At 36.6% G+C, this 27,335-nt stretch overlaps 1 protein-coding gene across 1 annotated transcript; it reads right to left on the bottom strand.

Annotated features, from left to right (window-relative positions):
* Positions 1–2,195: 2,195 nt before the first annotated feature.
* Positions 2,196–26,919, bottom strand: LOC132295501 (SWR1-complex protein 4). The gene is made up of 17 exons (XM_059793791.1): positions 26,557–26,919; positions 26,389–26,478; positions 25,497–25,562; positions 25,331–25,390; positions 25,054–25,110; positions 24,012–24,141; positions 23,816–23,883; positions 23,586–23,678; positions 23,400–23,447; positions 18,460–18,636; positions 4,414–4,524; positions 3,885–3,980; positions 3,360–3,431; positions 3,163–3,223; positions 2,976–3,010; positions 2,811–2,902; positions 2,196–2,678 (listed from the first exon to the last, which is right to left on the bottom strand). Exons 1-16 carry the CDS (start codon positions 26,668–26,670, stop codon positions 2,822–2,824), a joined length of 1,359 nt encoding a protein of 452 aa, XP_059649774.1. The 5' UTR covers positions 26,671–26,919; the 3' UTR covers positions 2,196–2,678; positions 2,811–2,821.
* Positions 26,920–27,335: the final 416 nt, after the last annotated feature.

Below are 27,335 nucleotides of genomic sequence, written 5' to 3' on the forward strand. Positions count from 1 at the left end.
GCTAACCAAAGGGGTGTATTTGTTACAAAGTTTTAAAAGTAAGGGAGGTAACCGAAATTAGTGTAATTTGAAATATCTGTAGGGGAGGTAAATGTAAATTACCCTAATAATAATAAAAGAGCACTAGTTTTCCTTTTATCCATTTTAATTTTCAATATCTTTATATAAAAAAATAAAAAAATAAAATAAAAACAACTTAAGCTCGAAGGGTAAAATATAGGATTGTAAATGAATCGAGCGGAGTCGAGTTTTCTATGTTCGAGTTTGGCGTGTTCATTTTGTGAGCTTAGTTTGGGCTCGAACCAGGATTGTGAGGAGCTTGAAAAGTTGAAACCAAATCAGCTCACAATTATATTGAAAATTTTGGGTTTCGCTCATTTACTAAATAAAAATGTCAATTTTGATATCATAAACATGTTTAAATCCAATTTAAACTCATGTTCAAGATCGCTTTGACTCGTTCATGAGCCTATGTTCATAAATTTATATAAGCTTGTGTATTTATGAACTTGTCTGCAAGCCTATGTTCATGGCGTACAAGCCTACATGAATTGACTATTGATCAGCCTACACTAGCCAAACTTGATAATGTTTGGGATCGCTTCATTTACTAACATAAGCTAAAAATTTGATCTCGAATTCAACTCGTTTGCTTAATAAACAAGATGAGGCTAAACCACTCACAAACAGTTAGATTCATTTGCAACTCTGATCAAACATCCCCCCTCCCCCCACCACACACACACACACACACACACAAACAAAGAGAGAGAGAGAAAAGGAATCATGTAAGATTTCTCTCAAACTTTAACATTAAAGGGTAAAGTAATATTAGGTGCATGTATTGAAGGAGAGAAATCATGAATATGTTTTGTAATTCCCATAGAAATTGGAATCTTCAACAGGGTTGTATAGTCTAAAGCTTACCACAACTTATCCTGCAGGTCACTCATCTCCAATTCCCTGGCACAACCTAGTATGATAGTCTCCCACAATCTCTCGAATGAAGTTCAATCTATGACTAGCGGTGCAATTTAGACTACCCACTCTAGATAACAAATCAATGGCACATCTCCACAACCTTTGTGTCTTATGCCAGAACCACACCGTATCACATGATCAGTTATTCTTTAATTTCTACTTCATCTCGCCAATTTGGAGATACATTTTAGACAAATGCCAAATTTTCACCCAAATTCGTAACTAGGACATCCTAGTTCTATGGATTTAGCAATCGATGGAGGTCAAATTTAGCACCAAAAACCTATTTCGCAAGGTTTGCCTCTCATATGTAGTTTACCACACGTAGGAAGAAAGAAATGAACGAATCTTTCGTTGGAAGAAATCTTCACCATTACTTCTATTCTCAAGCTAGGGTTCTTTAAGGACTGTGCACATGCAAGACGCATCCTAAATGACTGGAATCTCTCGCCATCTTGTTGACGTCCTCCTCCAAGGCCATTGGACTGAGCATCATTGCTTAATTGCTTAATCACTGGATTCGAAGCATTGATAACCTCCACTAACAGCTAATTTAGATGTTAATTTAGGTTATTTGTTTCGGTTTTGGGCTAGGCCATCCTTGTAATTGGATTATTGTACTTCTTGTTTCAGCCTTTTATTTGGGCTGATTGGCCAAAGGCCCACCATGTCATTATACTTCATTTATTCGATTGCTTAACCTTTCGGGAAAAAAAAAAAAAAAATTTGTGAAATCACAAGGATGTGAATACTTGGAAATAAGTGCACTTAAGTTACTTACCAAACTCCTCGTGGCTTAATGTCATTTCCCAAAGTGGATGGTGTGAAAATAAATAAACAACAAATAATGTAACAAAAAATGCTGAGCTATTGAGAGATGCCTACAGATTAGGTATAATATAATGTGCTGGAATTAAAGTTACCTTGCTCTTATTGCATGGGAGTTTTCAGTTTTATTTAGTTATTTATTTTTTTAATCAAGATCACATAAAACTGGACCCGTTTTAAGGTTTGAATCATCTTGAATGCAAACAATTCTTTGAAAGAGTGTAGTACCAACTGAGGAAAAAAAAAACAAAAATCAATCTCTTCACGTTTGCCAACAAATGCTTATTAATATGCTATAGCTCATTTAATTAAAAATAGTATTGGGCTATAGCATATTCATTAGAAAACTTATTAAGAGATGCCTACAGATTTTCAAATGGTCCCTAAAGTGAAACACATTGTAATTTGATGCTTGAATCATATTTGCTTAAGAAACAATTAGAAAGTAGTACCTCAGATAGAAATACCAACTAAATTCTACTCGCTGCAAATAATATTTACACGAAAAAAAAAAACTAACATAGATTAGTAGTGTACATTAACAATAAACCCGCAAATACACCAAACAGAAACCACTTCTTCACAGAAGGAATCCAACTACTGTGTTGAAAGTCTCCGGTGCTTCTTTGTAGGACAGTTTCGTTGTGAAATCACAAGGATGTGAATACTTGGAACGGCAAGATGATTCTGACATTCCTCGGACTTCTGATGATATCCAAACCTAATAATCCTACTAATGAAATCATACGGGGCTTTCCCTTCCGTTAGTAGTAACATTTTTTAACAATGACAAATTCTCTGCTGTTAAGAACCTGCCATCTATTCAGCCCACGAGACGCCACAGCTAGTCTGCTAGCAAGGAGCTGCTACTGCAACATAAAGAAAAATATCAGTCCTTGCACAGAGAACGAATATTTCAGAACTGCTACTTCTAATAATTGCCAGTGAGCTAGAGCATCACATACAATTAAAGAATGAGTATTAGTTATTAGGTTATTTACCAGCCAAATTATCAGTCTGAAGCTTTTAACTTTCGAGGCCTTTTATTAGACTGAGCTGGTGATGATGGAGCTTCTGCTAATCGTCCCGGTGCCTGTAGAGCCAGGATTATGAAACGTTCAGCAACTCTAAGGAGGAAAATAAAATAAGACTGATTAGGTACTTGCCTTGCGCTTCTGGTCCCTTTTGATGAATCTTTCCCCTGAAATTCCGATCCAACACACGAATTTAATTAACAAAAGCCACCCATCTCATGCAAAAATTTGAAAGTGACAAATGGAAAAAATAAAAGAAAATAACTAAAGGAAATGCAATACCAGATTGGAATGTCCAGTACAGGTATTATTATATTACCTCCAAAACCTATGGAATCAGGAATGAATGTCCGGTCCTGTTCCACACCACGTGACGTACGCTGTCAACATATGGAAACCAAAACTTTACGTCCATAGAAGAGGACCACATTTTTCACAACAATTTTCTTTAAAAATGTGGATATGTACAATGTATATATGCTTACTGGATGGGAAAACAAAATTATAAAAACTTACCTTAGGAGTGCTTGGTGTTTCAGTGTATGAACCTTCACGATAAGATGAACCTTCCGCCTCCTTGTATTGCAACTGATTATTCAAACACACAAAGGTCAAACATGTCAAATGACAATAAAAAAAATACATATTTGTGATGTCAAAGATAATAAAAAATATTATTCATATATTTATGATAAAAACCATAAATCATACCAATAATACAATAGTACTATATTTATCACACAAAATTTGAGTCACAACAGATGATATAAAGAATGTGAACTTCAAAGACAAAGCAAAGTTGCTTAGTTTTGTACAAACGCAAAGACGTAGTGACCACATAAACTAATGGACGAAATAGTACGGCAGTTTTGCCCAGAAAATGAAGTTTTAAACCTCAAAGAAAAACAAACTTTTACTAAATTAAGAAACAATAATTACATAATACTAGAAAAGGAGAACATTTGCAACCTCAAAATATTATATACATATCTTATTATAGTAAATAGAATAAAAACAAATACAAATCTTAGAAAGGAATACCTGTTTCTGAAGATTTAGTAGAGTCAGTATTTCCTTTCTTAATTCAAGATGCTCTGCACATACAGCTTTGGTTGGAACCTTCGGTTTCAAATTAACCTGTAAAAAGAAAAAGGCATTAGTATTCACTTCATAAAAGAAATAAATTAATGGAGGAGAATGGTTGAGAAGTGGAACAATTACATATCAGATTTCAGAAACATTATTATTTTTTAAGCGGAAACAACTAGTAACGTATTTCTTGAAATTTAAAAATCAAAGTCTCTCAGCTTAAGTTAGATATAATCAGACAAGTGTGGCCAAAAAGCAACCCTTGCTAATTTTTTAATAAGGATTTTGCATGAGGACCAAATATCATCTTGGTTCGACTAAGAAGTTTGCAGTAGTAAAAATTTTATTTTAAAAAAAATTAAATAATGAAATGGTACAAAGTGAGTTTTTCACCTTATATACATCCAAAAAATTAAATCATGCTACATGACACAAAAAGATTATCTATATCAAATCAATAGTTTAAGGAGCAAAAATGAACCCCGAGATCTTGTAAAGTTTGCTCAACCCGCTTGATAGTACGAAGTCCGGCAGATGAGCTTACTGCTTGCACCATTTGGTCAAGTGCATATGTTCTCGTGTAAACCCGGAGCTGAAAACTTTCTCAGTCAGTGAGGCAATTGAAAATTCTGACCAATATTACTACATAAGAATCAAATAATGATGTATTACTGCTGAAATATGCAATAATACGTGGAAATACATGGAAAAAAAGAGCTATACACTCAAAATGAAAAGAAAATGTAAAAACAAATCATTTAGCAATGTGAAATAGGAAAAATCCTGGTAAAAAAATTATTTTTATTGATTGAAACGAACTATTAAGTGTGAATATGGATATGAGATACAGATACGACACTATGCAGACTTGAGATATGAAAGAATTTAAGAAGACATTAGAAATGTATATATAAAAATTTAAACATATGTAATTATGTTTAAATTAATAACAACAATTGTTTTCCATGTTATATACATGTTTATTGTTAACCCCAAGGTCATTTGGGTGATTTTGATGATAACAATCTATTAATATGAGTATTTGACAATTTACCTGAGTATTGCTATTCTCACATTTATTGTGAAACTGAAGTATTAAAAGCTCATGTGGATCTATGGATCATGATGATGATGGAGCATGAAGGCCAAGATCATGGGTAGCATAGGTTGGTGAATGCAGGGACTTGAATCTAAACTAATGCACGCTGCATGTGATTTGAAAGCTCAAGTCTAGGACACTAAAATTAATCTACCACCAAATGAAGTACTTGTGCATATCACACTATGGTCTCTAAAATAAGTTAACTTTACCCTTGGACTTGGATGGTTTCATTCATATGGTCATTGGACATGGCCAAAGTTAATTTGAGCCTCAAGAAGTTTATAACTTAAGATTACAAGCGACCAAGACATCTTTATGGGCTAAAGAAAATCCAACTTAAAAGTGCAAAGAAGAGACAGACTTTTATGAATTACCTACAGATGTCTATGCCTTCGTGTCGAAAGTTAGAAATTTCAGAAAAAGAACGTCTATAAAACGTGTCACATACGTCTGTTGAGTTCAAAAGCTAAAATCTGAACTTGACTAACTGACGTCTACGGAAGGTTCCACAGATGTCTATGCCTGTGTTTTAAGAAAATACTGAGACAGACATTTTCCAGAATTATCATAGACAGACGTCTATAAGCCAGATCTGAAAATCCAAACCCTACTGGGTATGACCCACAAACGACTATAGTCTTCACGACAAACATCTATACCATCATACCACAAAGGCATAATCTGGGTTCACGGTCTCACAGATGCCTATTATGGCTCAGCGACAGACATGTATAAAAAAAGGACACAATTTTCAAAAACTCATATCCAAACAAGTCATTAAGTGCTATAACAGACACATTTCCCAATGAGGCTATAAATATAAGAAGTCTTACCCTCTTGGGTAATTTTGAGATTCCTTTTGCACACATTTTGAAAAAGCTTTAGCTACTCTCATCTCTTGAAAGCGTTACTCCTATGGGAAAAACCTGATTTCCATCTTGTTGGAGAATAATCATAGGAGTGATTAAAGCCCATAAATCACTCTGACAGAAAGTTAATGTTGCTATACTTGTTGCCATATTTATATTTGACTTTCTGTGTAATCCCTTTATTACAAGTCTTCCCCAATTCATCTATAAATAGAGGTGGTTATTGTAAACAAAATCAAGAGAGAATGTAACGAAAGAGATGTAGCCATTTGGGATTTGTGTCGTGGATGTAAGCCCTAGTGGTTGAACCACGTTATATACTTGTGTTCTTCATTTTATATTTTTCTCTTCAATTTCAGCATGGTATTAAAGCAGGTTTATCATAATACCCTACTCTATACTCTACTCGTCTCAGATTTTCAGATCAATTTGTCTTGGATCTCCATTCAACTCGTCTCGAATCTTCGGATCAACTCGTCTCGGATCTTCGGATCAACTTGTCTCGAATTTCAGGATCAACTCATCTCGGATTTACTCATCTCAGACTCTCAACAACTTCATATTTAATTTCAAGTTGGACACTTGAGTTAAATCTTCATGTACCAACTTGAGGAGGGCAATAAGTTGTTGCCATATTTATATTTGACTTTCTCTGTAATTCCTTTATTAGAAGTCTTCCCCAATTCACCTATAAATAGAGATAGTTATTGTAAACAAAATCAGGAGAGAATGTAATGAAAGAAATGTAGCCCTATGGGCTTTGTGTGCCGTGGATGTAAGCCCCTAGTCGCTTGAACCACATTATATTCTTGTGTTCTTCATGTTTTAATGTCTCTCTTCAACTTTTATTTTTTCTTTCAACATAGTATCAGAGCATCAATCCTTAGGTAGATAATCACATAGAAGCATACCTGTGTGTTGTTTTCTCTGTTTCTTCAGTTAGCGTCCTACAGATTTGTTTTTCACCACTAAGGTTTTAAACCCTTAGTTCTTTCTTCATTTTCTCCACTTTAGTGAAGAATACCAATATCTCCTTCGCCGACGATCTGTTCCCTTAGGTGGTTCTGTCCATTTTGCTCACCTCAATTTTCTGCAAAATTTTTTGCTTCCAAACATGCGCGCCAACTGCTCTTATACACACCATTAGGAACATCCATGCTCCGGCAACACGTCGGTAATTTGCAAATCGAGTGCTCTACACGCCTCACGTGGCAGCATTCGTCGCATAGACTTTCCAACGAGCAATCTCTCCCTCCAGTGGATTCTAATCGTCGTCATTGTTCAATACAGCTCCTCTCCTTCGAACAGTTTCTACAACCGATCCACTACTTCGACGCGCGTGAACCTCCATGGATTCGCGTCGCCGTCGCCACCTATTTGATTCTCAATCGACATATCCAAATGGAGAACACCGTTTGTATTGATCTGATTATTCGTTGCCGTCGTAGCTACTTTGCTCTGTTTGGCTAATATCTGACGTCATCTCCAAATTCGAAGTTGTTTGCAGAGGCTTCCTCTGCTCTACTTACAGTTGCCATCGATGACACCTCACGCCAAAAACAGAGAGGTTATTGTTGTTTACATGCGTTTGTGACTGACGGTGTCTCACGCTTGTTATCACTTTTCAGTGTTTTGTGTTTCTTTGCTTTTGAGGCGGCGTGTGTTTGTATTGGGGTTGTAAACCCTTGTTTTGTTGGAGAAAGAAAAAAAAAATGGGGGATAGGATGATGTTAAAAATTATATAAATAAATAAAAATGGTGTGCACATGTCAGCCACCACAAAGGAAAAAAATAAATAAATAAATAATTTTTTTATTTTTTGTTGTTGCGGTAATTGTTACGAGGATCTACACCAATCTATTTCTCTTCTCAAATCCTAGATGTTCTTGTAATCCCATCTAGAATTTGAGGGGGAGTATTGGTATTCTTATCATGGAGCATATTCTCTATGTCTTCACATTCCTTTCCCGGCATAGTTCCGCCAGTCCCCAGCGAGTTCCGGTTGGTTTTCCCGGCATAGTTCTTGCCTATTTCCTGGCTTAGTTCCGGTCATTTCCCAACAGTGTTCTCGCCATTTGTTCCGGCTTTTCCCAGTGTTGTTCCGACTATTTCTCGACTTAGTTCTAGCCATTTTCCCAGCTTAGTTCCGGCCATTTTTCTCAGCGTAGATCTGGCCATTTTCCCCGATGAGTTTCGGTTTATTTTCCCCGACAAGATCTAGTCATTTTCCCCTTGTCAATTTCCTGACTTTGTTCCGGACACCTTCTCATCATCTTTTGAGGAGTTTCTTTGGCAAGTTGGGCATTCATGATATTTTGCCACTTAACCCACCACACATGATATTTTTCAAAATCAAATTACTTTATTTCATTTTATCTCTCTTGTCTCTCTCGCTCCTCTCGTTTTCTCTCTCCACTCTTTATCTCTCCCCTCTCGTCTTCTCTCTCCTCGTTTCTCTTTTCTCATTTATCTCGTTTTCTCGTCTCTCTCTCTCTCCTCTCTCATTTTCTGTCTCCTCTCTCTCCTCTCTTCTTTTTCCTATCCTTTTTTCTCTTCCAGGGGTGGCAATTGGGATTTATATATCTATTAATATATACATATATATATATATATATATAAACAATCAATAAAGAATATAGGGCAAATTTCACGAAATCCCCAACACTATCACTTTTTTTATCAAATACCCCCAACCTACTTTAGAAAACCCCCAACACTATGAAATTTGATCACATTGCACCATGTCTGTGATTAAATGACGAAAGTACCCTTCTGATATACCAATTGATTTAAAAAGCAAAAAACAGTATTTTGTCAATTACAAAAATAACCTTTGTAACATTTTAACTCATCAAAGCATAAAACGACCGCGTTTTGATGTGCAAATTTCTTGGCACAAAACGCAGTTGTTTTATTCAAACCCATTTTACCCTTTTTATATATTAATCCTCAAATAACATTACATATACCATATTTTATAGCAACCATCACCGTTGATCCAGTCTGTATTACTTTTCTAATATAATCTACGTATGTGATCATACAACCATACACTGATTGGATCAGCCAAGTTATGAATTCTAAAGAGAGAGAGAGATCACATTCTCAACGCTTTGCTAGTGTCTGGGCTGTCACCGAAGCAATTGACGAATCTTCACTTCAGAAGCACAACCATCAAACAAGAGCTTTAAGATGGCTTTGGGTCGGCGATGCAAAAGAGCCGAGTCGATTTGCTTCCTCTTCAGATCACGAGCCAAACCCTCTCTCTTCCCCATTCACGTGACATTGTTGTAGGTTCGCGTGCTGGAAATTACACTAGAGCAACTACTGGACAAACTCGAAGAAGCGTCAGTCGTCTCCGATGCAGATTCCGGATAATACAACGACAACGAAGGGTATCTCTCGATACCTATTTCACGTCTCTCTCCTGTCTCAACCGGAACGTCGTCGTTTCCTTATCCTTCTTCGTCTTCACCTTCGTACTCTTCGTATATGACCTCCAATGGTGCTCTCAAGTTCCATTCAACAAACTAATCGACGTAAAACGAATTTGGATCCAAATCCAAACCCAAACCCGTTTTGGGTTTGGACCGTGGGTGTTGTTCGCGTGAGACCCATTTGCGATCTTCCTCTGGTGATGATGAATCATGGGTTTGTCATGCGTCGGTGGAATTGAATTCCTTTTCCGTCGTTTGGATGAGTCCTAATCAAGGAAGAGAAAGAAAAAGAATTCCAGTTGAAATCAGAACTGGGGAGAAAACAATTCCGAGGAATTGGAAATCTGAAACCAAATGACGGCGAGAATTTTGTGATACAAGCCTTCAATTGGCCGCTAGTGGTTGTGGGTTGGGAATGGTGGTGGCAGTTATGAAGATGGGGATGGTGGTGTTGCGGCGGTCGCCGGTAGTGGTGCTGTCATCGCCGGATGTAATGGATATGGAAAAAAGAATATATATATATATATATATATATATATATATATATATGAGCAAATTTCACTAAAGGTTATTTCTGTAATTTGTAAAATACTGATTTTTGCTTTTTAAAATTAATTAGTATATCAGAAGGTTAATTTCATCATTTAACCATAGAATTAGGGCAATGTGATCAAATTTCATAGTGTTGGGGGTTTTCTAAAATAGGTTGGGGATATTTGATCAAAAAAGTGATAGTATTGGGGGTTTCGTGAAATTTGCCCAAGAATATATCAATATAAGATGTATGTAGAGTTGATGTATGTGGACTGGTCTTTGGTAACTTGGGGCCTGTTTTGTTGGGCCTAATATTTTTGTACCTGGGTTTTAACTTTGCAACTCTGTGGTACTGTTTTTGTCGCCATATCCATTAGGCTTGATTTTATTTTGTTTTGACCCTGGGGTATGCATGTACAGTTCTCCTATTTCTATTTATTTTACTCACTTATCGGGAAAAAAAATATTTGCTCCTTCAAAGAATGTAAAGAAAAAAAATACTACATGTATATATATAATATGTATTTTTTATTTATAAGAACTGTTTTTAAATTAACAAAATTATTATTATTATTATTAGTTGTTTTTTTTTTTTTTTTTTTTAAGTACAAGGTTTTGATTTCAATTTTTCAATTTAATATGGTAGTCAATAAAATCTTATTTGAGGGGAAAAAAAATGAAACCTTGTTTGTCATTTTGAATTTGCTTTTTCAATATCACGGGTTTGCAACAGAGAAAATAAATAAATAACGGGTTGGAACGGGTTAACCCGTTTTGACCTGCCCATTTGAGCCCTTACCCATTTATGACCCACCATTGGCGGGTTGAGAATGAGCTACTGTCCCATTCATACCAACCCAAAACCCAAAACCCGCCCAAACCCACCCAATTGCCAACCCTATTTAAGGGCTTAAATCACTCCTATAAATTCTATAATTATTCTCCAACACATCTCTTGCATCACACTCATATTATCTAGAGATCTTTGCCATTTTTGTGCTACACATTTGTATATCTCTCGGACATACTATTTCCATCTAGGGTTGAGCTTTTATTACTTGCTACATCCACTACTCTAATAAAGAGAGCTTTGACTTGTATATCCATCCATTGAAGGAATGAGAGTGATTTAATGTATGAAGATACGAACTTTGAGTGAAAATGCGACTTTTAAGCTAAAAATGACCTTATTGAAGGTACCTTTGAAGGAATGAGAGTGTTTTAATGTAAAAAGATACGAACTTCGAGTGAAAATGAGAATTTTAAGCTAAAAATGACCTTATTCAACAAGGTACCATTGAAAGAATGAGAGTGATTTAATGTAAAAAGATACGAACTGCAAGTGAATTGAGACTTTTAAGCTAAAAATGACCTTATTCAAGGAACCTTTGAAGGAATGAGAGTGTTTTAATGAATAAAGATAGGAACTTTGAGTTAAAATGAGAGTTTTGAATTAAAAATGACCTTATTCAAGGTACCTTTGAAGGAATGAGTGTGTTTTAATGTAAACAAATACGAATTTCGAGTGAAAATGAGACTTTTAAGCTAAAAATGACCTTATTCAAGGCACCTTTGAAGGAATGAGAGTGTTTTAATGTAATAAGATGCGAATTTGAGAGAAAAATAGGGGATTGTTGAAGAAGGGTTGGTACAACCTTTGAGCCTAGTTTGGTACGCAGGAATGGAATGGAGTGGAATAATTTAAGGAAAAAAAAAAAATGGAATGTAATGCCCATTCCAACCATTCATTTGTTTGGTATGACATTTAAAGTGAGAATGAAAATCCATTCCACATCTAAACGGATGGAATGATAATTCATTCCAAGGAATGAAATTCTTGGCCGCCACAACGACCACTGCAGCTTAAAATTATGTTTGGTTGTCAAGAATGAGGGTCCAAGTTATAGAAATTTCATACTTGGATATAAAACGACGTCGTTTCTGACTTTTTTACCATTTTCTCTCTCGTTTCATAGGCGATCTAAGAACGATTAGGGTAACGGCTGAGGGGGGTACGACCTTCATGGAGGAGGGTCAGACTTCCTCCCCCACGGCACCGTCAAGTTCTCCAGGACGGAGTTCTCCCCCAAAACCTAAATATAGTAGTTTTTTTTATGCTTCTCAAACCACTTTTAAGAACTTATATTATCATCAAGAGTGTAGGGGTGCGAAAGTCTCAATCACGAATGCAGATGTTGTTGAGGAAGTAACTTATTGGAAATCTTCTGTGGTGGGATACGTAATGGGCAAGAAGCCATATTATCCTTACTTCAAATCCTTTGTGGCTAAGTACTGGGCGAAAGATTTTACTTTGGTCTATCTCAAAGATGGTTTCTTTATGGTTAGGTTCAAGAACGATGAAGATGTTCTAAAGGTTTTATCCAGAATACATACGTTTGAGGGAAGACCTATCATAATGAAGAGATGGAACAAGAATGTTTACCTAAAAAAAGAAATACTGGAAACGGTTCCTGTGTGGTTACGTATATATGATTTGCCGATGCATTGCCGGAATGAAGTTTCTGTATCTAAGGTTTGTTCCTCCTTCGTGAAACCTATTTATATGGATGATCCGGAGACTACTAGAGATAAGGGACATTTTGTTCGGGTTATGGTGGAAGTGGAAGTCAAAGAAGAGTTACCAGATTCCATGATAATTGATATACATGGTGTTGATTGCCATATTTGCTTTGGAATATGAATGAAAACTGGTGGCGTGTAAGATGTGCCAGCGAGTTGATCACAGTGAAGAGAGATGCCCTCTAAAGGTTATTCAGGCTAAGCAAAAGTCTAAGAAATCCAAGGACCAGTGGGTGGTTAAACAAAAAGGAAAGATGGTTGCATTAGATAGTGCTGATAAGGTGGTTGATAATTTATCTCAAAGACATTTACAGAAAGAAGCCTTGGTGGAGACATCAAATGCATTTGCCTTACTAGAGGATAAGGAAGAGTTTAATGGGGATGAAGTGATTCCCGAAGATGTTGTTGAGTTGGAAGATCCCAAGTTAATTATGGATGGTGATCCCAAGTTATTATTGAAGATCCAGGTCTAGAGAAGGAAGCTCAAAATGTGAGGCATGCACATATGACAGACAATGTAATGTCTCTGAGGTTCAAGTGGTGGTTCAAAAGGCTAATGAGGAAGGGCATAATGATGATACACAGACTCTTTCAAGCACCAATAGTCCAAGAATTTTGCAAGATAAGTCTGAAATTGTTGCTGATAGTGTTGTGGATGAGGGACAACAGGATGGATTTCTGTCTAGTAGTACTGCTTCATCAGCGGATTGAGGTGGAGGAAAATCCAGACAACGTAAAAAACCAGTGATCCCACCTTTGGATAGAGTGACTAGAGGTAAACTTACAGGTAGTGGTACACTACCTAATTCTCAGCAATGTTAGGGGCTTGGAATGTGAGAGGTCTCAATAGACCTCCCATGCAAAAGGAAGTAAAGCAGTGGCTAATTGACAATCAGTTTGCTTTAACTGTCCTTGTGGAAACTAGAGTTCAAGGAGGGAAAATCAGCTAGAATTCAGAAAAAGTTTGGTCCTCAATGGTCTTGGATGGCTAACTACAGGTCTAATCATTTAGGAAAATTTTGGTTTGGCAGGTAACTCATCTAGGGTCTGGTTTATGTTTTTATGTTACGGCTGTATATGCTGCAAATAGAGCTATTGACAGAAGGGAGTTATGAAAGTCTCTTAAGGTCCAAGCTAATAAAATTAATGGAGCTTGGATTGCTTTGGGGGATTGGAATGTGGTTCGATTCAACCATGAGAAGAAGGGTGGTCTGAAAATTCCTCAAAGTAGGCTGGATGAATTTAATAGTGTCATTTATGATCTTAAGATGGAGGATGTTCCTATAAACAATGGTGAGTGCTCATGGTGAAATAAACAGAGTATGCAGAAGAGGATCAATGCTAAATTGGATAGAGTCTTGATTAATGATAGGTGGCTTCAGCAATTCAATGATGTTAAAGTTCATCTTACAGCAGCTTCATTATCTGATCATTATGGTCTAGCTACTAAATGGCATCTTCATTGTTCTGAAGGTCCTAAGCCATCTAAATTCCTTAAGATTTGGTGTGTTCTAGAGGAAGTTGCTAAGGTGGTTTCCAAAGCTTGGGAGGTTTCAGGTTCTGGAAGTCCTTTACATGTGTTGCAACAGAATTTAAGGGCTGTGAAATCTGCTGTCAAAGAATGGAATAAGAGAATACGTACAGTTTCAGAGCAAGAGGAAAGTGTTCTTAAAGAGAGAGAAGCTAGTGTTCAATTACAACATGCTCTAGATATTGAAGAAATCTTGTGGGCTCAAAAATCCAGAAGTAAGTGGCTGAAAGAAGGGGACAAATGCAATGAATTTTTTCACAATATGGTCAAGCAAAGAAGAGGTTATAATATATTACTCAACTGCAAAATTCAACAGGAGAGCAGTCTGCAGATCCCAAAGTGATTAGAGAGTGGTTGGTTAACTTCTACACTGACTTATATTCTCAGCAAGGAGAGAGAATTCAGGATGTGTGCCCTCCTAGGAAGGTGTTAACCCCAGATGAGTGCATTTCTCTTGATGGTCCTGTTACTGCTGAAGAAATCAAAGATGTGGTTATGAGTTTTCATCCTGGCAAAGCACCTGGCCCAGATGGTTTTCCTCCTAGATTTTTTCAGAAATTTTGGGCAGTGGTTGGGAAGGATGTCTCCAAAGCTGTGATGCATTTTTTTGACCACTGTAAGTTTCCTCAAGGGATTTACTCTACCTTTCTTACTCTAATCCCCAAAGCTAATCATGGGGATAAGATTGCAAATTACAGGCCTATAGCTCTTTGTAATACAGTGTATAAAATTATCTCTAAGATCTTAGCCAATAGGCTTAGCACAGTCCTCCCTTCTCTTATAGGACCTGAACAGTCAGCTTTTATAAAGATAAGAAGACTGCATGATAACTTTCTTCTGGTTTCTGACTTTGATTAAAAATTTTGGTAAGAAGAAAGGAGATCCTTCCATTGCTCTGCAGGTAGATTTGAAAAAAGCTTATGACTCAGTAGATTGGGGGTTTATTCTGAGAAGGATGCAGGTTCATGGATTTAGTGATAGGTGGATTGGCTGGGTCACTCAGTGTATTTCTACTTCTAAGTTCTCCATTTTATGTAATGGGGTTCCTATTGGTTATTTTGGTGCTACTAGGGGGATTAGGCAAGGTTGTCCATTATCTCCTCTCATGTTTTCATTTGTCACTGAATACTTCAGTACCTTAATGACTAATGAAATCCAAACAAGAAGGATTCAATTGTGTAAGGCTGTGGCTAGTGTTGGGATGTATATTTCTCATACATTTTATGCAGATGACCTTCTCATGGTGGTTAAGGCTGATGTTTCTACCGCAAAAAATGTGGATGCTGTGTTTAAGAAATTCAAAGATGTTGCTGGACTGCAAGTTAATCCTGTGAAGAGTTCCATTATCTATTCCAAAGCAGAGGGAGAAGAAGGTTGTCCAGAATTCTCAATTTTCAGACTCAGAAGTTTCCATTTAAATATCTTGGACTGCCTTTGTCTTATAAAAGGTTGAGGACACGGGATTGTCGACCGTTGTTGGATAAAGTGAATTCCAAATTAGCTCACTGGAATACTATTAATTTGTCTCTTGCAGGGAGAATGGAGTTGATTAAATCAGTTCTTTTTTCTTATCTTTATCATTGGTTGTTTGGGTTTAAAATCCCTTGGGCTGTCATATACCAGCTGGAGAAGAGGTTTAAGTGGTTCTTATGGAGTGGTAAGCAGGATTTGAAGAAAATGTCTCAAGTAAAGTGGAGTCAAGCGACTCTTCCTGTAGCTGAAGGTGGATTCAATATTATGAGGATTCAGGATATTGATTGTGCAGCAAAAATGACACAGTGTTGGGACTTTATTCAGAACAAAGAAAAGTTCTGGATCCAATGGTTGCAGGCCATGTATCTTCAGAAAGCTTGTTTTTGGTCTGTGGTTCCAAAGTTAAGTGCTTCTTCTATCTGGAAACAAATAGTTGGGGTTAGACACCTAATTCTGGAACATACTGAGTTCAAGGCTGGTGATGGTTTGAAGTTCAAATTGCTAACTGATCCATGGTGTAATAATCAATCATTGGTTCAGCAGTTTGGCGCTAGAAGATTTCGACATATTGACAGAAATACTATGCTGTCTTCAATAATTCAGAATGGTTCTTGGATTTTCCATCTTGATTTACCTGGGGAGATATGTAATGCTATCCAAAGTTTGCAATTACAGGCTGGATCTGATTCGGTTATATGGAAGCATGGTACTTTCTCTTTGAAAGCTGCTTGGAGTGCATGTAGGGTTAAAAAACAGAAGATTTCTTGGAGTAAATTATTTTGGGGTTACTGCCGACCTCGCATTGCTGTGGGAGTCACTATTATTCTTCATAACAAGAATCTCAGGTTTGTTAATTTGCAGAAAAGAGGTCTGGTTATTACTTCCATATGTCAGAATTGTTTGGCAAATATAGATTCTAACGATCATCTATTCTGTGAGTGTGTTTATGCTGTTGCAATTTGGCAAGAGCTGGCATCATTACTTCATTTGGAGCTGCCGCGATTTACTTCTATTAAACAATTGACAGATTGGTTCTTGGATAATTCAGTTAATAAATCTAGGAAGTCAAAGGATTTGGGTGCTGTTTTTGTTGTTACCATTTGCAAAATTTGGCCAATTAGAAATTCATCTCTCCGCAATGGCACTAAGGATTCTGCTATTTATGCTGTCAGGACTATCATTTGGGATGTGCTTGCCTATCTTGATTTTAGGCTTGAAGATTTGCTAATCATTTTTAGTACTTGATGTTGAGTTTCTCTGGTTTATTTTTTTGTTGCATCTACTGGAAGTGGGCTTATTCTAGGCCAGCTTTGTAAAAGGGGGAATGCCAAAAACCACCAATGCTGCCGCCATCGCCTTCCGACACCGCCTGCCACCACCGCCATCACTGCAACCGCCATCTGCCGCCACCGCTTCCACCGTCGTCACCTTCCACCACCACCGCTTAGTATGGTGATTATTATTTCATTCCTACATCATTTCATATTTGCAACCAAACAATAGAATGAGAATGGCCATTCCATTTCATTCTCAGCTTCATTCCATTCCCATTCCATTTCATTCCTGCGTGCCAAACAAGGTCTTGAAGTCTAAGAGAGGTGATCTTAACAAAGAGAGAAACAAGCTTGTAAAGCTTTGTAAGGGTTGCTTTTCACCCATGAAGAAGTGCTTTGTGAGGATTGCTTTTCAACCATGACGAAGAGTCGTGCATGGGTTTGCTTTTCACCTGTGAAAAGCTTTTTAGCGGATTTGGAAATTTCGAGAGGCACTCTTAAGTCGTGGATGTAGGCGGGGGTTGCCGAACCACTCTAAATCTAGGTGTTCTTGAGTTTGCTCTTCTCTATCCCAATCTCTTACATTTGGTTATTGTTCTTACATTTGCATCTTTAGTTCTTTACTTGCTTTACTTATTTGCTCACCAAGTGTTTGAGAGAAGTAAAAAATCTACTAACATTTATAACATTCCCTTATAAAGATAGGGACATGATATTCTCATTCCACTTTGTACTCTTAACGCTCCCCTTAAAAGTGGATGTGAGTTGATTAGGATAATTGTGGTGTGTGAGAATGGTTTCACCATTTAAAGTACAGTAATGTCATTCTTTTGTTGGTGGGGGTGAGGTGAATTGCAACAGTACAAAAATGGAGTGTTGAATATCATTCTCCTATAGGGACACGAACGCTCACCATCCACTTTAAGAGGTAGAGGAGATACCACTAGGCCACAAGGCCCTTGGTATGTGAGTGAGCAAAGTTGGTGTGTGAGTGGGGTGTGTGTGTTTCTTGTTTTTTGATAAGTAAAAAGGGATGCAACACAAGGACTTCACAGGGGATCACCCATCCTAGTACTGGGGTGCGTGTGTTTCTTGCCAATGAATATATATATATACATATATATACATACATATATATATATATATATATATATATCATTCTCCTATAAAAATTATGACAAACAAGTATTCTTATGAATCTATTAAATATTCTGGATTTCCAACTTATAATACTTAAATGATATGACAACAATATACTAGAAATGATCTATCCTAATATTCAAGAAATGTTGAGCATGTGTCCTCGTGTATTTGAGAAGTATCATAACTGAATTCAAAATATAAAACAAAACAAAAAATAAAATATTTAAAATTATGGATACATCTACAAAATTTCATACATGTAACCGGGAGAATCCAAGACGGATATGATGATATATAACTCCCTTATACACGTATATGTGCTACATAAAGAAGGCACAAATAAAAGTTCTACTGAACTTTCAGACAGCAGCAGAAGTCCAAATTGTTGCGGAGACAAATTCATTTTCTTTAAAAAAAATATATGAAAAAAAAAGAAGAAAAAAAGCCCTGAACACTCCACTATCCCAAGGCTTTTTCTGAAGTGCCAGTATGATATAAAAAAATAAATAAAAAATAAAAGAAGGAAGGAGGGGAGAAGAAGAAGAAAAATAAAACCACAAAAGAAATCCAACTATCAAACATACCATGCGAAGAGAACCTGAAACAGAGGCACTCTCTGCCGCTGATGATGGAAGTGCAGCAGTGGCAGAGGCAAATTGACCATTGGAAGGTGGTGATACATTATCAACAGGAGCAATAGCCCTCTCTGTACCTTCCGCACCTACATTGGATGTGACTGGCAACTCAGACTCTTCAGCACCCTGAAAGGACAGGACAAGAAAAGGCAAATAACATGCATGACTAAACAATCAGTCTTGTGGGCCCAAAGACAGTAAATGAAAGAAGGAAAAAAACTTACAACAACGATATGGAAGAGAGCAATTATAAGCAGGTTACAATTTCTTTATTTACTCGACATAGTATAGAAATATGGACAACTTCCATTGAAGGCTCTCTCTTACAAGCCTACTCAAGGAAAAAAAGGATTCAAAACTATAAATATATTTCCACAACAAATGAAACCTACCAGAAGAGAATCAAACTGAGAATGACAATGACACCAATGGGGCTGTAAAACAAGACAAACTATTGGCGCTCAACTAGTTTGGTTCGTTTTAGTATTTGTTAAAAAAGGCTACGACACTACATGTCAGGCTCTCTGTCTTTATCTTACTGCAGAGTTTGGAATTATCTCATCCTCTCATTTGTTTTTCTCCTAAATCAAGCCAACAAACCTGCCGTTATGCAAGTCTCCAACTTGTTTCAAATCAAGCTGAGTCAAGTAGCTTTCACATTTATGAAGAAGAGTTTTATCAAGACTGGAAATTATGTAGCTGAGTTCGAACACAGCTACAAATTTTCTCCATGCCTGTTGGGCCTAGTTTGAATATACTCAGCTTAGCTCAGCCTGTTTACCCTCGGTTCAGCTTGGCTACAAGTGTCTTAGAGTAGCATTACTGTCCACAGTTTTCCCAAGAATATTGTTAGATTGCACTTAATAGAAGTGCCCTTCTATAAATATAATGAACATTGCTATCAGTCATTTATCCAAATTTTCCACACGCCTGTTGGGCCTAGTTTGAATATTTTGATACTCAGCTTAGCTCAGCCTGTTTATCCTCAGCTCAGCTTGGCTACAAGTGTGTAGCATTACTGTCCACAGTTTTAATCAAGAATATTGTAAGATTGCAGTTAATTGAAGTGCCCTACTACAAATATAATGAAAATTGCTATCAGTCATTTATCCAAATGATCATCTTGAAATTTCCAAAAAGTCAATCCTTAACTAGGCATTAGTTGTAGCTCCGATGAACTTGGTGTTAGAGGATTTAAATATTAAAATTACACCCTCTCTAACAGCTTAAGCTTTTAAAGTAGATGGTTGTTAACACTCGGAGAGTTGATAACATCATAACAAAGCATCAGCATTGTGATCCAGACCATCATGATTAATAGAGCAAGTGCACAGCACAGCTAGCTAAAAAAATGATGCAGAAGCAAAATCAAGGGCTTGGAAGATGGACGAAAGAGCAAAGCACAAGTCTAGACTATACTAAAGACGATATAAATATATATATATAAGAAGGTGGGAAAGGAACTGGGAAGGATGTGTGAGGCAATAATAAGTAACTAAAGGGCTATGTGCTGCACAAGTATTTCTTACCTCGTTGTATTCCTTCTTTTTTGAATTCAGTTATTCCCTTAAACCATTTTTAGTTATAGTACCCATCAAAATTTCTCCACCATTGACATGTGTAAGCACTTTAGATAAAAATAAATAAATAAATAACAAATCCAACCAAAAGGAGTCATCAATTATATATAGGTATAAATATGCAGATTTACTAGTACAATAAGTGTACCAGAATTCGGAACCTTTAAGAAATGTAAAACTGTAAAGGAAATTGCAAAACTGTGCTCTGTTTTCCATGAAGGATGGGAAGAGCCCAAGGCTTGATAGGTTCACTCCTATTTCTTCAAGAAGAACTGGAGCATTGTGGGCAGTGAGATTAGTTAAGCTATTAAGTTTAGCTTTGCAACTGGGAACATCCTAAAGAAATGAGTCCCACTTACCTTACCCATGTTCCCAAATCCCTTAAGGATTCTCTTCTATCTGACTTCAGACCATAGCATGTTGCAACACCTTACATAAATGTCTGACTAAGATTTTGGCCAATAGAATTAAAAAGGTGCTGAACCTACCGATATCTCCTAACCAAACAGCTTTCATTCCCCAGAGAAGGATATCAGACAACACTTTGTTGACTCAGAAGCTCCAGAGGGATTAGCACAAGCATCTTTGCCCAGCTAGAAGCTCTTTCAAAGTTGATATAAGGAAATCATATGACTCTCTCAATTGGAATCACATCATAGCTACTCTTCATGCTCCTAACTTTCCTCAGAAGTTTGTTGATTGGATTCATGTGTATTTCCATTCCTGTATTCTCTGTGGCCATCAATGGGGAGCTATGTGGTTACTTTAGGAGTGACAGAGGCAATAGACAGGATGATCCCCTATCTCCCTACTTATTTGCGCTTTGCATGGAGGGTCTCAATGGGCTCTTCAATCAGTATGTGAGCAGTACTGGAGGTTGAAGAGGTAAAGCAGTCTCGCTTGTGTTTTGCTGATGATCTATCTGTTTTCTCTGATGGCAGCATTCAATTAGCCACTACTATTCATGGGATGTTGAATACCATTTCTGATTTTTCTGGTCTCACTCCTACCACTGCTAAGAGTAAAGCCTTCTTTGGTGGTGTAACAGTGGTAGATAAGCTTACTATTCTCAACAATATGGGATTTTCAGAGGGATCTCTGCCTGCCAAATACTTAGGTGTCGCTCTTCTCACAACCAGATTAAAGGTGAAAGATTCCAGAGAATTAGTGGAGAAGATCAAAGCCAAGGCCAAAAGCTGGACTACAAATTGGCTGTCCTACTCTGGAAGACTTCAACTTCTAAAAAACTATCCTTTTTCCCTATTCAGGTCCATCGGCCTGCCCACTTTATTCTTCCTAAGAAAATCTTGGCTGCCATCCAGCATACTCTTATGAGATTTTGTGGTAAGGTTCTTCTTTGGAGATAGGAGGATGTAAAGTGTCTTAGCTTGAAATTTTCACTCCTTTCTCTGAAGGTGGTTTGGGTATCAAGGATCTCCTAACTTGGAAAAGAGCTATTTTTGCCAAGAACATCTGGCACCTTCTTAATGACTTAGTTTCTGAATCTAATTCTGTGGTGCAAATGGTTTAATATCCACCTGTTAAAAAGGAAGAATGTCGGGCTTGCAAAAATTCCATCCTCAGCATCCTGGTGTTGGAGGCAAATGCTCCTGCTTAGAGAGTTCCTGAAATTTAAGTTCTAACATATCATTATCTCAGGCAGAAGTACCACTCTGTGATTTGGTTCTTGGCTTCCCTGTCGGCCAATTGTCTAGCCAAGGGATATGGGATTATTTATGACTCAGGGCTGTCTAAGGATGCCAAGGTTGCTGACATTATTGAAGCCAACCAGTGGAAAAGGCCTGCATATCATGTTGCAGCTATTACAGATATTGGGACTTTGATAGGTCAACAACCTCTACCCTCTGGTATTGGTAGTGACAGGGTAGTTCAGTCTTCTACCAACAATCCCTTCTCCTGAAAGATGCTTATGAAGATCTCTGAACCCACCATGGGGCTTGGGGTAGTATAAAACCATCTGGTTCAAGGGAGGAATTCCAAAGCACTGCTTTATCCTTTGGCGGGCTACCAAGGGAAAATTGCAGACTATGGACATTCTTGAGCAATGGGATTAAACTCAAAAATGATTCTTGCATTTTCTGTAGAAGAACTTCTGAGACTGCTTGTCACCTATTCTTTCAGTGTAATTATGATGCCCTCAAGGTGTGGAATATTGTGGCTGATGCCGTGGACTTGAACTGGTAGGGTAAATCTACTCTCTCTGATCTTTTAGAATGGACTTCTGTGAACTGTAATTCTCATAAGAATTGGTTGTGTATGCTCCACAAGATTACCTTGGCTTGTTGTGTCTACATGCTTAGGAAGGAAAAGAATTCGAGAAGATTCTCTAATACTTTTACTGATGAAGGGTCGGTAGACCATGAGATCCATGAGACTGTTAGGCTTAAATGATATCCTTCCATCCTAAGAGGTTTAGTGAGTTTTCTGTTAGTTAGATACCTTCCCTTTTGGAGAGGTTCATGCTTTTCTGCTTTGGATGACTTGCTGTGGCAGTGTTTTTGAACCCAGAGAAGTTTGCCTCTCTTCTCCTTGTACATAGTTTTCTTTTGATTCAATTACAATATATGTGTGTGTGTGTGTGTGTGTGTGTATATATATATATATATTACAAAACTGCAAATCTTTAAGTGGTAAGAACAGTGTTTCCTGTTTCTCACTCCCATGAAGCCTTGGTATCTCTGATCCTAACAATCCTTCAATCCAACACGAGGTACTTACAAGGTATTACTTATATAACAAAGCATAAAGATGATGCATTGCCACTAGACCATGAAAAATACACAACTTCCATGGGTCAGTTTGGTTGTAATTTTCAAGAACTGAGAATAGAAAATAGTTTTCAACAAATAACAATAGGACACTGAATTTATTGGTTCAATCCATTGAAATAGTTTTCAAGAATTATTATGTAAGATTGATCCCTAAAATAACCCTTTTTAAACTCAAATTTTCAGGAAATAGTTTAACAAAATTGTAAACCAAATAAATTTTCAAACTGTTTTTGTTTCTGTTATTTGAATATAGAAACTGTTCTTAAGAAATTGAACCGAGCCGGCCATAGGCCTTTTTAACTCTGTTTCATAATACAATTTCAAAACTGAACAATTTTCAAACTCTTCTTTTTTCTTTTTTGTTCTCTGAGAATAGTTTTTTTTTTTTTTTTTTTTTTTTCCCTCAGAGAAATGAACCAAACAGACCTTGTATAAATGAGCACATTTCTCTTCAGTTTTAATTGTGAACAACACCCGTTGGTAAAAAGTAGAGTCGCTAATCCAATAGAGAACTTACCCTTGCAACCATGCGTGACTCGGATATTCTCTTTGCTTCAGCAAGAACCTGAAAAAAAAAAAAAAAAGGATAAATCAGCAAAGCAAGGAATCAACATATTCATTCTATAGTTCTAATAAAGGTTACATCAAGAAGGTTCACAAATATGCCAAAGAACATTCTGAGATGAAAAATAAAAATTCAGACCTCAGCATCTTTACGCTCTTGCTGCTTTGTTTGAGAGAGGACCATTGACAATGCACGCTTGCGGTCAATCTCTTGCGTTAAATTGTATGGTTCCTACATCGAAATGAAAAGCTTAAAAGTTACTAATGTAAAATTTTGGTCAACTAGAAGGAAATAACATGATGTGAAAATCTACAAAAAACATAAGAAAGTATATTAATGTAATAAACTTAATCCTGAAACAATTAAACCTTAACAAGAGGATGCCCAGAAACATCAGCAAAAGATGGAGCCCTAGCTATCATGATAGATCGAGATACTGTCCACAAAGAATGCCATATTAATCAATAATAGAGTAAAAATTTCTAAAAGATAATATCCCAGGATGACTATCAGATTTACGAATAATACAGTCGAGCATTCATATCAAACAAGATAGTACAATACCAGTATAATAACGATCCTTAAGTTCCTCCACAGTTCGAGATGATGGAAACCTATCTGCTATCACAACGAAGCGGAGGTCAAACCGTTCACACAAGTCAAACAGCTGATCTGTCTCTTCCTTGGTCCACATCTAACAATGAGAGAATGCAAAAAGACAAGTAAAATGTGGAATCATGAGGCAATGCCACAAAAGATATAGCCAAAACTAATTAAACCAATACAGCATTAAGTCCTATATTATTAGTATTATCCAGTTTAATCCAGGTCATATTATAGAGTTTTAAGAATGCTCAACTTTTTTAGGTTTAAAATTCAGAAGGGGTCAAAACGCAAGGTTTGGCAAACTCAATGCTTTAGAAATGCCTTCAACATCTTGAAAATTTCAACTGCCAACAATTTAAGGAAAGAAAAATAAAGTTTCTGGGTGGCAAAATCAAAGCCTTGTCGGAATAAATATGTGCTCATACATATCCATTGTGTCTAAAATCAAATGCAGCCAATAAAATACTATTGATAAGTAACAAGTTGACGAAATTAGCTGAATGCTTGAAGAAATAGCTATATGAAACTAATTAACTAAGTTAAAGACCAAAAATAATCTAGAATGACTTCAGAAACCAAGAAATTCTAATCTGGCCATTGATAGAGAGAATGCTAAGCACACGTATTCCTAAATAAAAAATGTTTAGGTTGATTGACAAGGAACTACACCTAAAGCAAGTAAGAGGTTCATTTGTCATTTTATTTTGCCCCTTGTCTGAAGAACCAAACATAACAAGTAATGCACCAAAACTGCCTCATACTTGCAATATGATTCTTTACATGCATTCATAAAAACATACACAAGCATAACATTCTAAATCTTTATCCTCCTCTATCATCTCATATTTCAGTTTATTAGATTGTTACGTCAATGGGTAAATTCAGAAATGCGTACTAACGGAAAAATATTTTAAGATGCAATATAAAGCATAATCAAAATACATCTTACAAGTGTAGGGGTAATCAAATTAGAAACACGCATTTTTAAGGTGATACCTACAGGATCAGTCAAATGCTTTTCATACTCCTCATCCGTGTACTTGACAATGTTGACAGACTGCACCACATCGAATGAACAGATTCATTGTTACAAAGAATCATAAAAAGCAATGTTAAGTATACAACTAGGGTGCCTATGAAAAAAATATATCTAAGTAGGGCAAAAAACAATTATGCGAAAGCTATATGAAATAAATTTCCATATTTAAGTGGAAACTGAAATATTATATTTGTTGCATGACATACATGAAGACTGGAGCTTAATTAACTGTGCATACCTTGTTATACTTGGCAAATGAATAGTCACCTGTTGGAGGAACCCCATTTACAACTCTAACCTGCAAAGCAAAAGAGCCACAAAAGTTTCTTGAACACCCTAAGATTACAATCTTGAACAGAATTCATGATTCCTGAAGTATACTTTGCAATGGACAGGAGACATACCCAGTGGTAAAGCTGCAAATTATCTTTCCGTGCAGAACTTGTAAAAGGAAGCCACTGCCAGGTAATCTGAACGGAGAATCCCAAATCCAAAATAAATAAAAATTAAAGTGTCATTGCCCTCCTAGAGAAAGAGAGAGAGCACAAGGAGTTTACCGATGTCTCTACCGCCAGACCAATCAGAGCAAATATTACTAGCCAAACAAAAAAAAAAAAAAAAAAAAAAAAAGAAAAATCTTTCCAATTGCCCAACAAAACATCTACCTGTACATATATATTTTCTTCATCAAAAGTTCACATGATATCGCCACATGGGGAATGCTGCCAAGTTAAATGACCTAAATTTCAATGTATGAGAACTATTGTTTTTTTTTGTGGATAAGTTCTGGTAAACTACCTAGTTCCAAAGCAATCAGAACACAATATCAACTATATACCGAAGCAATCCCAAAAATAAAAAAATCAAGCCAACTTAAATGTTAACTTAGCAACTTTGGTCATCCAAAGATCACAACAAATCATCAAATAGGGGATGCACATCAACTTAAATAGTTAAATGACCTTAATTTCAATTAATGAGCTGAACATACAAAGAGTAGTTATGTTATTTAATATTCAGCTTTAACAAAGCAAAACTAAGTACTCTAACCCCCAAATAGAGGATGCACATCAACTGCTAGTGCTTGCATAATTTGTTTGTTAGCAATTGCAAGTAATTTTTTTTTTTAAAAAAAACAAAAAAAAAACCTCATAATGTTATTTCGATCGTATTAGCTTCACCCAGGACTTCTTCAAAGTTCAAACACATCTAAACTCTACAATATGCTATAATTTAACCAATTTTGCAAAAAATGCCAGAATAAAAAAATAATAATAATTCTTTACAATGACTAACCTTTTCATTTTCTGTTTGAGCTCGCCGTTTCAGTTGCGCGATGTCAATGGAAGGCATGAGAGGCGCCAAACCACCCGTAAGAGCATATACCTTCAATTCTCCAACCATTCAGTGAACAATTCGAGCAAAATCCAATCAAATATTGGGTGAGAAAGAGCAAATATATACCTCCCTTGAAACGCCGTCTGGTTTCCTCTGAGAATCTTTCTGGGGTCTGGACTTCTTTTCCTGAGATAAAGACAATGGAGTTTTGGGCAACCCCAAGATGTCCTTCGCATCCATGCGAAGATTCGATTAGGGTTTTTCTGGATTGTCGGATCAGAACTAGGGTTTCATCGCCAAGTCAGGCAGATCAGATTCGGAGTTTTGTTGTATTCGAATTCTGAATTGAATTCGAAATGCAATCGATTTCTTGACGAAGATCGTAGAGTGGGACAATGTAGATTAGGGATTTTTTCTCTCTCGAGCGCGAAAGTTTACGAGAACTCGAAGAACAGTGAGTCTTGATTGATTCACCTGCGGGTCACCTAACATCGGTCTCTAAATGAAATGGATATTGTCTGATTTTACAATAAAAATAAAAAATAAAATAAAAAAGCTTACTCTTATATTTTATTTTAAATAAAAATAGGAAAAACTATATGCTAAGTTTGGTGTGTAGGAATAAAATGTCTATTCTAACTATTCTTTTGTTTGGTATGCAATTTAAATTAGGAATGACCATTCCATTTGGAATGAAAATCCATTATTGGGAATGAAAATCCATTCCCCAGTAATTTTTTTTTAAAAATCAACTTCCCAAAAAACTCTCATATTTCAAGTTCAAAAACCACCTCCGCCTTTCACCACCACCACCACTACCACCGCTTACCACCACCACTACCATCGCTTTGTAAACTATAATTATTCTTGTCAAACATTAAACACAAATTTACATGAATCACATA

Source organism: Cornus florida, unplaced genomic scaffold, assembly GCF_030987335.1.
Source record: "Cornus florida cultivar Cherokee Brave unplaced genomic scaffold, ASM3098733v1 CherokeeBrave_3.0.0_Hap2_Chr02, whole genome shotgun sequence".
Classification (NCBI taxonomy): domain Eukaryota; kingdom Viridiplantae; phylum Streptophyta; class Magnoliopsida; order Cornales; family Cornaceae; genus Cornus; species Cornus florida.

What these genes read in the sequence shown, in the direction of transcription:
- LOC132295501 (XM_059793791.1), bottom strand. Translation starts at nt 26,670, where the DNA reads ATGGATGCGAAGGACATCTTGGGGTTGCCCAAAACTCCATTGTCTTTA. An exon ending in TACTAAATCTTCAGAAACAG is followed by an intron (nt 3,432 to 3,884) that starts GTATTCCTTTCT and finishes TTGAATAATCAG; the next exon opens with TTGCAATACAAGGAGGCGGA. An exon ending in AAAGGGACCAGAAGCGCAAG is followed by an intron (nt 2,903 to 2,975) that starts GCAAGTACCTAA and finishes CTGGCTCTACAG; the next exon opens with GCACCGGGACGATTAGCAGA.